Genomic DNA, 16,400 nt, shown 5'->3' with positions numbered 1-16,400 from the left:
TGGTGGATGCTGCCCAACATTCTGAGACTGTTTGCATTGTGGTTATACTAAAAGAAGCTTAGGTGAAAGGGACATGAGAGGTGGTTATGGTAGGGACCTCGAGGACCACTGTGAGCCCAGCATTAGAGGGCTCCTTAGGACTGCAGGATGCAGATGGCTCACAGGATTCTTCCTTTCAGCTCCTTTCGGATCCACTTCTGGGGATGCTGAAGTGGCTGCAAACTCCTGACCCAGCAGCCTTGAGGGAGACCACTGGAAGCCCCCCTCTCCAGGCACTGGGGAGATGATCCAAAGTCTCACCATGTCCATATCCTTCCCTCCCCTCTAAAATAAAAACAAAGTGTTTTCTTTAGCATGTGGGCCTACTGCTTTTGGCGCACAGGATCAGACACAGGGACTTTGCATTAACTGTTTATTCCAGGGTGTGTGTTTGCAGGGACAGCCTGTCTTTTTGACCCATTATAAGAGGAGGGGACCAGACCAAATGGGAGGAAGCTCCATAGGAAAGGATTCATTTTTCCCACCCTTCACTGGGATCCCTGCCCAGCATCTCCCAATGCTCAGGGCACAGAGATGCGTACATAGCAGTCATTCCAGCCGGCGCCAGCTTCCCTGTCCTGATTCCATGGAGGAGACATCTTGGCCCTACTTGGCATCCCCAGGCCCTTGGGATGAGACCATGCATGACCAGGAATAAGGGCTTATTTGCTTTGCTGTTCAGCCAGGCCCTGGAATGGATCTGGCCACTCCAGTGCAGTTTGGGGCCCAGCTGGTCAGGGGCTCTGGGACACAAGAGAAGCCCCTTATGGGAGGTCCTGAGCATGGTCAGATGCCCACCTGATGAGCACAAGGGCTTCTTATTTATGTTGTCCTGGGGGAAGTGGCTAATTGCTGGCTACGGAGGAAGGGCTGCTTCACCCTCCTGTGCACTTGAACCTTGCTGTGGCTCCCTTGCCTTTAGTCCTGGCTCACCCATCCAGGAGCAGTAAGAGCCCTCTTGCTTGATGGAATCTTTTTGGAGGGTCCAATCCTGGAGGTGCTGGAGTGCTGGGCAAGCCCTCTGGTGTGGACACCCTCCTGGCCTGAGGTCCCTATGCCAGAGCCTGTCTACTGAGAGCTGCTCACCACATCCTGCCCCCTGGGAGAGCAGCCTCTGAGGGGATGGAAGTGGCTGTTTGGTGAGAACGGATCGTCCAAGACCACGCAGACACGTGACCTCGGCACCTACCTCAGTGTCCACACCTCACCCAGAAGGTGCTGAAGCCCAGAACTTCCCTGCGAGCCACTGGCCTGGGTTTCTGTCTCCCATCTTTTAGAAACAGCCTTGGGGGCAGATTCCAAATCAGCCTGTCCCTGCCAGTCTGGGCAGGATGCAGGGAGTAGCCGTGTCAAATAGCTTCTTACCCCAGAGGCTGCTCCTCCACAGGTCTTTCAGGGTCCCAAAGGCTGCCCCTGTCTCCACGTGGACCACAAGCAGGGTATATAGTGGAAAAGCCAGGGCCTGGGGGTCAGATCCTGGCTGTGTCCCTTCTTCACCATGTGAACTTGGGCAACCTTCTCAACGTCCCTGAACCTCCGTTCCTTCATCGGTGAAGTGAGAATAAGAACACCTTCCTCATAGATTATCATGTAAGCCAAACCATGCTGAGTCAGGGCTCATATAAGAATTCTCTCCCATCTCACACCAGTGTGATATTCTGAGTCACTATGCCCTCATTTCCACACATGGGACAATCCGGCTTCTTTGATTATATCTGTGGTCTCTACCCACATGACCTGTCACTGAGACTTGGGTACATCTTAAGACATGATGCTGAGTGACCTCAGGAGCACTTTCTCACCCTTGTGAAATGTCCCCAGGACAAAGAGGACAGATGCATGGGATGTGGTGGCTAAAGATTTTATTCCACGCAAGCCATCTGGGCAGGGCCAAAGCTCCCGGGCATCAGCCACCTGGTCTCAAGCTCTGAACTCGAAGTAGCAGTCCCTCTTCTGTCGCTCTTGTGGGGACACCCTCTTCCCTGATGGGAAAGTCTGATAGGTCTTCTGGTTCTCAGGGGAGAGTCTTAAAAGATGCCACTTCTCCTTTGGGCTCAGAGGAGGCCTGCAGGTGAAGATGCAGACCGTGTCAGACAGTGGGCCCAGGAGGGAAGGTGAAGAGTGCCAGCAATAGCCCCCCACATCCACTTTAAGTCCCTCTGCCCTGCTAGATGGTCCTCACTTTAACATCTGATAAAGTTCCTTGGCTTGGGAGAAGAGAGGACATGTATTTGCATTGCAGTATGGGTAGTTAGGAGTGGGGACAAAGGCATCTGATAGAAGCAGCATAACTTCTGCTCTATCTCCTGATGGATGTGCACCCATATAACTATGCACTGTTCTTGGTATCACTCCCCTAGGCTTTGATTTGAGGAGTATATCAGGTAGTGGGATAAAGCACTTAAGACAATGCTAGACAAAGAGTAAATACTGAACAGGTGTTACCAGAGATAACAGTGATGGTGGTGATGGTGATATTGGTGGTGAAGATACTGATGAGGGTGATGATGAAGGTAATGATGTAGTGATGGTGGTGATAATGGTGGTGATGATGGTGGTGATGGTGGTGACTGTTGACAGTCCAACACAGAATCAACCAGGTGGTTGGGTTGAGGATAAGAAGGTCAGTGATTGGCTCTGTGGCCTGGGACAAATCTTTCCCCTTCTGGAGTTTGATCACTATCACCACCATTATTACCATCATCTTCACCATTATCACCATTACCATCACCACCACAATCACCTTCACCATCGCCATCATCGCTATTATCATCATCACCACTATCACCATTGCTATGGTCATGATCAGTATCACTACCACTGTCATCATCATCACCATCATCACCATCATGATCACCACCGTCATCACCATCACATCACCCTCACCACATCACCATCTTCATCGCCGTCCTGATCACCATCATCACCATGATTACCTTCACCATCACCATTACCATAATCACTGTCACCACTGTACCACAATCACCATCATTATAGACTGTCAGCAGGGTAGGATACCAGGCAATTTGGAAAAGGCAGAGAGCTGGCAATGCCCTAGCAAGAAGGTGTTAGGAGGAGACCTGTCCCCAGAAGAGACCCAGTCTTCAACTAGTGGAGATGGTCAGCCCAGGCCCTAGAGTTGGACACAGGAGACATGGATTCCCTTGAAGCACAGCTGCCAACCAGCCATGTTGCCCAAGCCAGCCAAGACTCTAAGGCTGCCACTGAGCTTCAGTTGTACTATTTATAAAATAGATCCATCTGCCTTACAGAGAGGCACTTCTATGGGCAATGAGAGTCTTTAAAAGCCATTCAACTATATGGGGAACAGTTGCTGCTTTCTCTAGAGCCTGATGTTGAGGCACGTGCAGGGTCAGCAGAGAGCTAAAAACCCTGGATCTGTTGCTAACCAGAGACCCTCCCTGGACAGAGAAGGGGTTACAGAGGCGGGGGAGGACTGCCCTGGGAGGCCAGGTGGCATCCATCCCAGGCACCAGCTCTCAAAATAAACCACCCTATTCCTGCCACAGGGCACCTGAAGTAAGCTGTGATCCCATGCCTAGGTGGCAGGCAGGAGAGATGCGGGCCCAGATCACCTCCCAGGGTAAAGCTGGCCTTCCCTGGGGGAATGGCACTCCCCCAGATAACAGCAGCTATGACGGCAGGTGGTGAGAAGTGCCCATTTTTTGCTAGATGGCCAGTTGACCTCTCAAGACGTTTTCAAGTCCCTAGGAGAACATTTTCCTAGCCTAGCTGGGGCTCAGGGTAGGTTCCCGCTCCGTGTAGTGTCCTCTGTGTCCACTAGAGGACAGCAGCCGCACTGCATTTGCACTAGCGCAGCGCCAACGCTGCTATCGCAGGGGGAGAGTCGCAGGTTCAGGCCAGCAAAGACTGTGGGGTGTGTTCCCAAACTCAGGGCACATCTGTGGGGGCAGCGCTCCTCCTGATTCCACCCATTCAGGTGCCGCGCATCCCTCCGGAGGCTGCTGCAGCGCCGACCTCCTTGCTCTGTAGCTGTCACTTTGCCCTGCAGGCGCTCAAGGGCAAGTTCATTAACTGGTTTCTGTTGGTTCCCTGCAGGCCCCTGGAGGGAGCAGGTGCACTGTGGATGTATTTGTCGGAGCAGGTGGGAAGGGGGGACAGGTACTCACAGGTCGGTGGGGATGGGGTACCCTTCCCTCTCCCTCACAGGCAGCACGAAGTAGGGGACCTGGGGCACTGTGCCGGTCTTGTCTCTGTAGTAATTCCGATGCTGCTGTGCCTTCTGCATCTCCGCCAGGGGAGAGAAGACAGTGGTTGGTGTGCACCTGTACTCTGCCTGCTGCGCTGGGCAGGGGTGAGGCAGTCTCTGTTACGGTTTAGAACTAACATATCCCCCAGGGTCTCATGTGTTTGGAAGGTGATTGGTGCTCATCAGTGGCTTCTCCCATTAATGAGCTCAGTAGCTGATGGTGCCATTAGGAGGCAGGGCGGGTTGGAGATGGTTAGTGGGGCATGACCTGGAAGAGTGTATTCTTGCCCTGGCCCTTCCCTTCTCTTCTGCTTCCTGGCCACTGCAGGTTGAACAGCTGTCCTTGACCGTGCCTGTCCACCATGCCATTTCTGTCTTGGAGCCAGCCAACCCGGGACTGAAACCGTGAGCCAAAATAAACCTCTCATCCTTCACCTTGTGTTATGTATTTTGTTTTAGTGATGGGAAAGTAACTATTTCCCTAAAGTCCCTAGAGGAGTCCCCAGGGTTTCTGAAGCCCCAACCCAACTGCAGACCAGCTGGTGTCCTCTCTGAGCCTCAGTTTTTCGTCTGACGGGGATCAGCACACACCCTCCATCCACACACCAGCTCTGCTACAGACAGTAAAGGAGATGAGGAACCAGCTCCAAGGAGGAGTGAAAGCCCCCATAGGCTGCCCACACAAGCACGGGTCGGCTTGATCTAGGTCTGGTCCTCCTCCTTCCCTCCTGGGAAGGACATGTCCTGTATGAGAGCCAAGGCAGAGGGAGCAGCTGTCAGAGTCTCAGGGCATCTGCCTCGTCCTGCCCCCAGGAAGCTGCCTTTGCACACAAGTCCTCTGTCCTGACACCAGGCACCTGTGCCTTTGCAGTCAGGCTGGGAAGGATGTTCGTAAGAGAGGTGACCAGAGGGTAGGGTCCTTGAAACACAGAAGAGAATGACTCCTCATTTCCACAAGGGACAAGGGCCAGCTCAGGTCCTGTGGCCTTCTGTGGATGAGCCAGAGGAGTTGGACAAGGGCAATAGCTATGGGCAGTTTTCTTTCACCTTGGTGTCATTGGGGCTGAGACTGGCTCAGGGCACACCCTCAGGGGCCTGGGGACTGGGAAGGCCAGTGGGCATCAGAGTCCAGGTGGGTAGATCAGTAGCCTGGAGCCAAGCAGGGGCTGTTGGTGGGTCTCTGTCATGTGTGATTCATCCTGTGGCTGAATCTTTGGCCTTTTACTCAGAAACACCCCCACTGTACCAGTAACAGTGGTGATGGGGTCAGGAGTCACAAAACCCCAGGGAGGGACAAGTCAGGCAAGCAAGAGTCCCAAGGCTCCTCCCAGCCAAATCACCAGGTTCCCTGCTGGCTCTAAGAAAGAGAACAGCTGCTCTGGAGGATGCTTATCCCCAGCTCACCCGGTAGAAGTACGTCAGCTCAGCGGAGCGGTGGCTGTCCAGGTTGAAGCGAGTGTAGCTGGGCAGGTGCAGCCAGTGGTCCCGGAAGTGCGAGCGATCCATCAGCACCAGGTTGGGGTTAGGGGAGAAGATGGTGGGGAAGGAGCTGCCGCTGCTGAGGCCCGCGTGGCTTTTCTCCATGGCCGCATTGCGGTGGTCCTGGAAGTACTTGAGGGTGGTGGTGCCATAGGGTGAGCCGAAGGAGAAGGCCACGCCAGGCACATGGCCTTGATACCTGTGTGGAGCAGGGCAGAGGGGATGCAGAGAATAAAGAGCTCCAGGGCCACTTCCAAGAGAGGCCCTTATAAGCTGAGGGGCCCGGTGGTCATTCTGGCCTGAGAGGCTTCCTAGGGTGCACTGGCCTGCTTGGGCCTTTGGGGGAAGCCAGGTGGGGGGGACTTGGCTTCTTCCCTTACACATAGTTCTCTGCCTAGCTGGTCATCTTCCAGGCCAGAGGCCTACCTACGGGCCAGAGCCCAGGGTGTCTCCCCATCACCAGGTCTCTACTTACGCAGGTTGTGTAGTCTGATGTATCCAGTTGCATACTAAGCATTTCCCCCCAACCCCGGATGTTCCAGATGTGATCTCCCACCCTCACCTTCCCCAGTAGTCAGCTCCATCTCAGTAGGATCCTCCCTGGCTGTCCAGGTCAGACACTTGGACATCCATCTCTCTCCTATCCAATCATTCACCAAATCCTGTGGGCCCAGAGCACCCCCCGAGCTTCGTTTCATCACCTTTCATCTGGTCATATTGTCCTTAACATTCTCCTGCCTGAACTCACACCCCCATCCCTCCAATCCATTTTCCACACTTCCACCCAAATGAACTTTCCAAAATCAAATCCTTAGCAAGGCATTCAAAGCTGTCTGTCATAGGATCCTTGCCTACACCTCTGGCCTCTGTCACCCCACAGCCAGTCCTGAGGTACCATCGTGGTTCTCCAGCTGTAACTGCCTGCTTCCTCTCTCCTGGATTATTGCCCCCTGTCTTCCACCATCAGGATGCCAATCATGTTCACTCTCCACTTCCAAATCCTGCTCTTTGCCTCCCAAATACTAAACAGTCCTTTACAACTAGTCCAAAAGGCCCTTCTTCTAAGAATTGCTACCACTCCTAGGTCTGGGCAGCATCTGCTCCCTTTGCATCTAAAATCCCCTCCATCAGCCACATCTCTTTCTGTGCTGCTTCTGTCTCTGTACATATCTTTCAGTCCTTAGCTGATGGCAGCTTCTTGGGGGCAGAGCTTGCGGTTTTGTTCATGTTCATACTACTGGGGCTCAGTGCCAGGTCTGGCAGGCAGTATGTGGGCAGGAAATTGTTTATTAAACAGATGAAAAGATGAGTGGGTGAAGTGCCTGTAGTGCTGATGATGTTTATAGTTGGACTGGCGTATGGGAGCACCCAAGGGCCTCTCTGGCTGCAGGGACCTCCAGCTCATATCCAAAGCTCACTGCCAGGGGTATCTTCCACCCCGACATTCCAGGCATGGTTCCTATGCCAGGGCTTGGAGGTCAGTGCTTCAGTAGCCTGGCTGCTGCCTCAAGCCTTAGTCTTTCTACCAGTAGGATGGGTGGTGGCTAAGGTAGTGATTTCCTTCTTTGCTTTTTCAGAAAAAACAAACAAACAAACAAAAGAACGTAGGAAAGCTAAACAAAGAGACTACTTTCTGATTGCTTTCAGCTGTAGGTAAAATACCTAGAGTCAGTCCTGGTCCCACACACCACCACTTACTGACCCTTCCTGGGATCTGGTGGCCTGGAGGCTGCTGGGGCCAGAGCACTGAGAGCAGCAAGGAATGTGGCTGCCGACCTGGCCATGAGACATGCTGTCCTTAGCCCCATGACCCTGGGGCTCCTCAGAGCTCTTCCCACTGGGCCCTTCCAAATGCCCTGCCTATGGCCATGTCTTCTTGCCTGGAAATTTAGGGGCGAGGGCAGCAGAGTCCTTGCTGCCCCTCCTGTGAGCCACTTCCAGGAGACAGAGTCCCTCTGTCTGCCTGGCTTGCCTTCCCCTTGTCCCAGGGTCTGGAGTCCACCCCTCCTGCAGCACCAGAGCCCTCACTGCCCCATTTCAGCTCTCCATTTCTCTTGGTCTCTGTCTTTCCCTTCTGGCACCTTTCCTCTGGGGATCAAATCCAGGGGTGCTCTACCACTGAGCTACATTCCCAACTCTTTCGTTTTTATTTTGAGATGGAGACTCACTAAGCCATCCACGCTGGCCTCAAACTTTTAATCTTCCTCTCCCAGCCTCCTGAGTAGCTGGGATTACAGACGTGTACCACAACACCAGCAAGGTCCCTGCCATCTTTCATGTTTGTTTCTCTCTTGGCTTCCTGTCTCTGCTTGGAGACGTGCATGGGCCTTTCCTAGGTTACAGAATTCTGTAGTAGATCTTGCTGCTGTCTCACACACCACCTCTTTCCTTTATTCCTCTCCAAGGAATATCTTGACCCTTCCGCTTTTATTTTGTGAACTTCTGTTCTTTCCTGACCACCCTCAGTCTGATTTCTGACCCACCACTCAAAATTGAACCTCTACTTTTTAATTAAGGTCATGTGAGGTCATCAGTGTTCTTGGCTTACACTGTCTCTCTGTGACATTTGCATTGATGCAGAAATTTTATAAAAGGAAATGTACCCTGGGGAGTAGAAGCAGGATCCTGACAGTACTTCACGCTATGGATGAAACGTCCTAGAAATATAGATTTGGTAAGCTAAGAGGTAAAAGATAATGATGGAACTGATAGGAAGATGCTGTTTCCTTCCACCCTGTGTCCTGGTGTGGAAGGAACTCCATGCCCACTTGTTCCTGTCCACTGGACGTGGAAGAACTTCCAGGTGCTGAGTGAGTGCAAGGGGAAACTGGGGCACTATAGCCCACCCTTCCTTCATCCTTTCTGTTATAAACAAAGAAACACACGTTGCCCCTCCAAACCAGAAGTTTTAAGTGGACAGACTCCAGTCCTGCCCTGTCTCCTTCTGGGCTTCAGTATATCTGGCATCCATTCTGATATCAATCCTTACTCTCTTATGGCTCAGCTGGTTCAGAATGTAGGGAATGAAAGAAGGCTCACAGATATCAGGTCTGCTGAACCTCAACAAGAAAATAAAGCAACAGAATAGAATGTGAAGAAAGACGCCCACCTCATTCTTCAGGACAGAGAGCATGACCCAGAGCAGCGCGCCCGCCAAGTGTCCAACCAGGTAGAAAGCCAGTCCTTTCTTCAGGCAAAAACACACAGGAAAAGAAAGCGCACTCCAAAGCCCTTTTTGAAAGTAATCTGCAGTGATAAAATCCTGCCAACCAAGAGGTGATTCGAAAGAAAAAAGCACAACTCAGTAATGTGGCACCTCCGTGAGAATGAGGGGCGGTGATCTTCAAGTCAACTCAAGAATAGAGCCAAGAATAGCAACCGGGTGAATGCTGCTTGCCGAACAGAATGTAAATGTTGTAAAACCTGTCAAGGTAAAAATAACTTGAGCAACTGAAGTTTGCGGGGTGGAGGAGAGGGGTGCACTTGCTAAGAATGCCACCCCGCAGTCAACCCACAGCATCTAAGTTGAAACTGTCACTAAAACATGGCAGAATGACTTGGCCCTTGGGTGGATTGTATTACCCTCCTCCTTTTAGAGGGATCTTGTAAGAAGTCATATCTTGTGATGAGTTGATGTTTGCCTAAAGTCTACTTCCATTTTATTTCAATTTATTTCTCTTAAATTCTAGTAAGATTAAATGTCATGGTTCTCATTTTGAAATAGAAAACTTAGTATGATGATTTTTGGGGATGGGTACGAGGAATCAAACTCAGTACCTCACACTTGCCATGCAGGCATTGTGCCACTGAGCTAAACCCCTGGCTCCATATGACCATTTTTAATAAAACTGCTTCCATCTACCTTTATATCTACCCCCTCCATCCACATAATACGCACATGCAGACAGATCTGGAGTGATGGTCACCAAATGGCAATCTTGGTTTAATTCCAGGTGTTTAGACATGGGGTGATCTGTTTCTTTCTTCTTGGTATACATATCCTTTTTCAAAGAGTCTGATGGTATTACATATCACTTTGTCGGGAACCCAGTGGGGGCTGGCACAGTGCCAGGGCCTGGGAACACCAAGCTGCTAGTTTAGCTCAGAAGTTATGGAGTCACGTCCTGAGAACCATGCTGTGCGAGCTCAGGCACAACTAGACCCCACCCAAGTCAGAGCCGGGTCATGGTTGTCACATTACCAATTGCTAGGAGGGAAGACCATTCCCATGGGTGGTACTGGCCAAGCTCCATGGTTGCCTGGGATGAGGCTTTGAGAAGAATCTTGGGGCAGGGGTGATGGGGGAGGATGGGCAGCAGGTCTGGCTCCTGCCTGGGATCCTCTTCTAATGCAGGCGCTGCCCCAGGATCCTCTTGCCTGTTCACTCCTCCTGGGAGACCTCACCCATGGGGCTCATCCAATTCCTCCAGCATACCCATGATGCCTGAATTTGTCTCTCGCTCCGACCATTCTAGCAACAGATCCCCATGCTGTGCTGCCCATGTCGGGCTTGCCCAGTATGAACAAACCTGCCTGTCTCTCCTCATGCCCTGGGTTATATGCCTGCCCTCATTAACACTAGCCCATCCACACTTCACCTAAGCCAGAAAACAGGGTCCTTGGAGGTCCTGCTGTTTGGCCTCCTCCATTGGCCTCCCCATCCAGCGCTCTCCCCACCCTTTGCCCTCCTCTCGTGCTGACCTGACCACCTTGAATCTCCTAGACCAAGTGTCACCCTCCACAGCCTGTGTGTATGCTGAGGCCACAGCGACCTTCCTCACTGCCCCATAGGCAGCCAGACCCAGTAGCAGTGCTCAATCAAGGGGCTCCTGTGCACCCAGGCCTCTGAGCCCAGTGGGAGTTCTACCTGGGATGCTGACCTCTTCCTGCCACCTGGACATCTGCCACTTGCTCACTCCAAAAGAGCCAGTACTCTTCGTCACCTTTCCTGACCACACTTTGCACCTCGTGTCTGTGTGGTCTGTCATTAGGACTGTCACCCACAAGTCCGTGTCCAGATCCACCTGAATCTGCTTCCTTGGCTAACTTGGGTTCTCCCTAGTCACCAGCACAGGACTCCCAAGAAGTGCTCAGTAAATGCTCCCTAAAGGAAAGAGAAGCCCAGAACCCCAGGGCCAGGACATTTGGGAACACTGTTTTAGAAGGGGGTGAGCTCTGATCCTCATAGCACATGAACCATGCCTCCCACAGGGGTGTTGGGCTCCTCTAAAGAAAGGAGCTGTAGAAATGTGACTCGTTCTTCTGATTTTCTCTTTGCCACCCCCAAGCTCTCTGCCATGCTCCTCCTCCTCTCCCTGCCTTCCCACCCTCTCTGAATGCCAAGATATTTGCATCCCAATAGAATAGAAGCCCCCTCCTCCGCAGCTCTCCAGGTTCTGCCTGGATTCCCTTCAGAACTTGCTGCTCTGGCAGGTGTGTGTGTGTGTGTGTGTGTGTGTGTGTGTGTGTGTGTGCATGTGCACACGCTCCTGCCTACGTGCGCAAGCATGTGCATGGTCATATTCCTTAGTGCTCGGTGGGCATATCATGGCAAGCTAGGTATACATCTCTTGTGGCTCACCTGAACTTGTGGGTCTTACACATGACCCACGGTAGCTCCACAGCACAGCCCTTGGCTCCCCTGCTTTTGTTGGTTTTGTGAGCAGCCAAGGTGGAAAGCAAGAGGGAACTGGCAGAGGACAGCACAGTCACACCTTTAGAGGGACCCTTGCACCTGCTCCTGAGCTTCTCCATCACCCGTACATGCACAAGCTCTGACTCGGGCTGAGCAGGCCCCCGGGAATGATCACTGGGGTTCTGGAGCCCACAGCGGATTACTGCGTGTACAGGGAGCAGTCCCTTCCCTGCCTCTTAACGGCATCATCTGGCCCCACAGCTAACATTAAAATTAATTACCATGAGCATCAGGGATCCCATGAGCAGCCTTATTAACTAATTAACTTGTTACTATTCAGCATGGCCCCTTTCCACTTCTCCATAACACCTCCTGCTGAGGACAGTTCTGGTCAGATCCTTCCCCGGGGCAGAACCTACCAGGGCCCTCACTGCTTGTGAAATTAAGAACAAGCTGGTCCAGCTGCTCGGGGCATCCTGATGTGGCCTCTGTAGGAGGTCTTTCCAGCCTTGTCACTCTTTTCCATATCCCAGCTTTGCCACTGAAGCCAAAGAGGATAATCACTGAATTCATGCCCTTCCAGAACCTCTGGCCCTGCATTTGCCAAGCTCTGCCCTCTGTGCAGAAGCTCCTCCTCCCTGAGGGTGATCTTATAATCTTTCCAGGTACCTTTCAAGATGATGCTGTTAAGAGACAGGGAAAGGACTGCTCCCTGTACACACAGGGACCCTTGTTTCCATGGAGGCTGCTCTGACCCATCAGGTAGACCCTGCCCCCTCTTCATTCTTCTGGCTGTTGTACCTTTCTTATGGCCCAATTCACATTCTGTTGTGTTTGTAATGAGCAGGCCCCTTAGAATTTTTTCTTTCTGAGCCTGGTGTGGTGGCACACACCTGTAATCCCAGCACTTGGGAGGCTGAGGCAGGAGGATCATTGCAAGTTTGAGACCAACCTGGACTACAAAGTGAGCTCAAGACCAGCCTGAACTGCATAGGGAGACCCTGTCTCAAAAAGACCAAAAAAAAAAAAAAAAAAAAAAAGAATTTTTTCTTTCTGAATGACAGGTTCCCTGGGGCAAGAGGGATATGCTTTCCCCCTATCTGTATCCCTACCTTGTTCCATGGGGCTGGGAAGGGCGGAGACTCAGGGTTGGGGCTGTGGATCCTTAGAAGAGAAGGTGGATGAGCAGGGAGAGGATGCTATGCACCCGACTGCCAACAAGCAGGCTCTGGGGGAGGTGGTGGTTTAAGAATGGGGCTGCCTGTGGGGCAGTGTGTCACAGTAGAGGATAGCAGGGCTTTAAAACTTATCTTCTGTTTCCTCTGTATTTGGGGCTTGAATCTGGGCCAGCTCTGCTTCTGAAGCTAGGGATGAGGACTGACAGAAAGTAGCTGACTCTGTGCTGAACAGCACATACTGAAAACAAAGGTTGCAAACCCTCGAAACTCATGGTTTTCTACCATTTTATTACATCTTACTATTTTCCTTCTCTCAAAGTATGTCTATAGTGCAATGCAACTAGCCCTTCTCCACAGGGGGTGCTTTCCAGACTCCCAGGGATACCTGAAGCCTGGCAGTGTACTGAGCTCTATAATACTACGCCTTTCTCTATCCACACACCCATGATAAAATGTAAGTGATAAATTAGGAAAAGTAAGAAATAAACAGCCATAATGATACAATGCAACCATTATAACAATATACTGTAATAAAAGTTATTTGAAATTTCTAAGTTGTTTATTCCTGGAATTTCCCATTCAATGTTTTTGGATAGCATTTGATCCAGAGTAACTAGATCTGGGGGAAGTGAAACTTTGGTGAGGGTGACCACTGTCCTCTACAGCGCTGGGCTGGTCACACTCCTTCCCAGCTCATTTAAGGACACCATGTGGACAGCCTGAAATTGGCACAAGGAGCGGGGTATTTATACCACAGATATGGGTGAAGGCCTCTCTTTTCCAGAGAGCTGGTTACTAAACAGGAACACGGCACTGAGTATGTGTGTCTGCTGTTCAGGGACTCTGGGGACAGGGTGCAGCCACCTTTGTGATACCATCCTTCTGGTAAGAGCAAGCTTGTGGCAGATGAGAGCACAGCTGCCTGTCTAGGCAGATGGAAGGAGGGCCCCGGTGCTAGTCCTCTTGCCCTAGCTTTTCGGGAGAGCTGCTTGGTGGAAGCTACGAGCATCGGGGACAGTATCAGGCTGGGCATGAATGAATACACCAAGAGCCTGGGAGCAGGGTGGGAGGCAGAGAGCCCAGGAAGTGTGCCACCCATGCTTAACCTACTGGCAAGAGGCAGATTCTTACTGAGGCCAGATATCCCCAGTCATGCCTGGGACACTGAGCCAGAAGCTCCCTGCCCACTGCAAGATGGCACCAAGGCCAGGCACATGTGGCAAGGTGCACAGAAGCAGCAAGCAAAAGGGATCGTCCTGGCTGACTACCAGCAGACCAGCATCGTCTCACCAACCATCTGGAGTCAAGCACCATGGCCTCCTATGGAGCAGTCTAGCTAAGGGCTTGAATACATGAGGAGGTCTAACTAATGATAACAGCAAAGTTACTAAGTGTATATTAACTTATCTGAGCACACCATTAGGATCCCCATTTAATGGATAAGGTAAGCAAAGCATCAAGAGACGTAACTTGCCCAGGGTAAGAGAGAGATGGAACCTGGACTGGAAACCAGTCGGCCGGCTGCACAGGCTCTCCCAGTGCCTACTCTATTCCCTCCCTGCTGAGGGAGGAAGGCAGAATGAGAGGCTGCATGTGGGTTGGGGTAGATATCTAGGGTGAGCAGGGGTATTAAAATCACAAACACTTGGCTGGGAAACTTGCTTGCTGAACGGCCTCAGGAAAACTGCCTATTCCTCATCTGGGTGGTTATGTAGTTTGTTTTTGTTTTTTATTTTTTTAAGGCCTTGCTATGTAGTCCAAGCTGGCCTCAAACTTGTGATCCTGCTTTCTCAGCCTCCTGACTGCTGGGATTACAGGTGTGCACCACCAGGCATGGTGGTTATGTAGATCTTTTCTTTTAAAGGAGGTTCATAAAGGGGCCAGCACAATGTCTGGCACATACTTGTTGCTCATACATGGAAGTGTATGGTGCTACTACTGGGCACCAGGGACCAAGTTCCAGTCCACCTCTACCATCACCAGTGTGGGGTTCAGGCAAGATCTTCCAGACCTCAGTGCCCAAGTCTGGAGCAGGAGGGGCCTGGGCTGCATGATCTTTAAGGTCCTTACCAGACTAAATATTCTCTGCCTTTATGAATAAAACTGCAAAGGAAGTGATTTGAGTGTCAGAAGAGACTGGCTGCATTGTAAAATCTGTGATTAATGTCTGAAAAGATGCAGCACAAAAATAATAATTATCCAAGTGTGGTGAGCAATCTTGGATTCTTTCATTAAGTTAACAAAATCCCCAAGGAGGTAGCATTCAGAAACAGAAAACAACCCAACCTCCTCGATGGGGAATCTTTCAGGAAAGTGCATGCCTCCCAGAAAGATCCAGCCTAGAAAGCAGCAGACAGGGGCTCAGGGCTCAGCCTAGGCCAGAGCAGCCTGGAAGTTGTATCTGTAACCCACTTGTTATCACTGTTTCTAAATCAGTCACAGGATGGGTCCTATGCTCTTGGGAACCGCAGACAAGCGGCAAGGAGAGAGAGGCAACCTGGGGACTGCTTCCGAAACCAATTGCTCCCACCCCTTCTAGAACATAGGGGAAGTCATGGGGCAGGATCTGCACATGCATCAGGCCTCACCCCATGGACAGCAAATGGCCAAGGAGTCAGGCAATAAAAGAAGTTCCCACCAGAGGTTATGTGGGGCTTATGAAAAAAAAAACCACGATAAACACCCAGAATGTGGCGCAGACACCACTGCCTAAAACTTCAGATGGACATGAACTAAAATGTGTGCATTCACACAAGACTGGGAGGGGAGCCCCGACTGTTTGTCTCCCTCGCATCTCAACACACCTAGTATCCTCTCTCCCCAGCACTGGACACATCTTTCTCAAGTGAATGAAAGAATGCATGAAAGAAAGAATGAATAGGCAATTCCTAGGGCACCTTTTCCAACCCCCCTTGCTTGGCCTCAGCAAATTATCGTGCCTGTTAAATCAGCTTTGCTGGGAACCAAAGTAGCTCTTGGACTGTCCAAGACCTAGAGAAAAGTGGTGTCCCCAGATGTTGAGTGAAAACTAAAGCCCCAGCTCCCAGCCTCGGGAAATGACAATATGACAGCCCCTCCATGTTTGGTTACTCTGTTTGAAAACAGTCCAAAACTCAAAACATACTGTGAGGTCTTTGCATTCTGCAATCTGTTCAGTTTGCAGAAGGAAGCATGTGTGAAAGTTGGCTGGATGGTACATGCTATCAACCCTGAGCCACTGCCCAGCCTGCCCCGCAAGCTCCGGACCACAGACACTACTGTCGCTGGAATCCTGGGTGTCCCACACATCCAGTTCCCAGCAGGCGCCTCACATTCCACCCCTCACCCCGCAACCCCCGCATCCAGGCTGCTTGCTGTCTGGGGCTCCTCCAAACCCTAAAGCTCACTTGTGTCTATCATCTCCTCCTTCTCGGTCCACATCCTAGGGAGGTCCCGTCATCCGGGTCTTCCCTCTCTCAGCAACCTTCTTCCTACCAAGGGGAATCCATGAGCGCCCAGCTCTGTCCTACACCCGGCCTGCGGAGACCGGGAAAACCCTAGGAAGGCCAACGGGCCTGGGACGCGGCGGTTCCTTCACACCCAGGCGGAGTGGGGGTGGGGAGCTTCCCCAAGGAAGGGCGCAGCGGGAGGAAGAGGAGTGGCGCCGTCTTCAGGTTCAGGTGGGGCCCGGGCGCGCGCTTACCCGGGCATGAGGCTAGGGGGCACGTAGGCGGCATTGAACTCGGTCAGTAGGGTGCCCGCGCTGCGGGAGGCCATGGTGGGGACAGCGCGCTCTCAGCGAGTCCGGCTCAGACTCGCGCCAGACGTAAATGGCCTGCGGGTCACCGGGCAACGCGTG

At 51.8% G+C, this 16,400-nt stretch overlaps 2 protein-coding genes across 2 annotated transcripts in view; one reads left to right on the top strand and one right to left on the bottom strand.

The window, feature by feature from the left end:
• Nucleotides 1-352, top strand: part of Cib4 (calcium and integrin binding family member 4) — a 65,025-nt gene extending 64,673 nt beyond the window's left edge. Inside the window, exon 7 of the mRNA XM_005400438.2 lies at nt 180-352. Coding sequence (XP_005400495.1) covers nt 180-210 — 31 coding nt within the window. The 3' untranslated portion in view covers nt 211-352. The remainder of the gene's footprint in view (nt 1-179) is intronic.
• A 1,532-nt stretch (nt 353-1,884) lies between these two features.
• Nucleotides 1,885-16,398, bottom strand: LOC102014346 (chromosome unknown open reading frame, human C2orf70). Its single transcript, XM_005400436.2, has 4 exons — nt 16,245-16,398; nt 5,675-5,948; nt 4,191-4,303; nt 1,885-2,104 (listed from the first exon to the last, which is right to left on the bottom strand). The coding sequence occupies exons 1-4, from the start codon at nt 16,316-16,318 to the stop codon at nt 1,960-1,962; spliced, it is 606 nt and encodes a 201-aa protein (XP_005400493.1). The 5' UTR covers nt 16,319-16,398; the 3' UTR covers nt 1,885-1,959.
• Between the last annotated feature and the right edge of the window lie 2 nt (nt 16,399-16,400).

Source organism: Chinchilla lanigera, unplaced genomic scaffold (assembly GCF_000276665.1).
Source record: "Chinchilla lanigera isolate Chin_1 unplaced genomic scaffold, ChiLan1.0 scaffold00068, whole genome shotgun sequence".
NCBI classification, from domain to species: Eukaryota; Metazoa; Chordata; class Mammalia; order Rodentia; family Chinchillidae; genus Chinchilla; species Chinchilla lanigera.
This window is presented reverse-complemented; position numbering and strand designations above follow the sequence as displayed.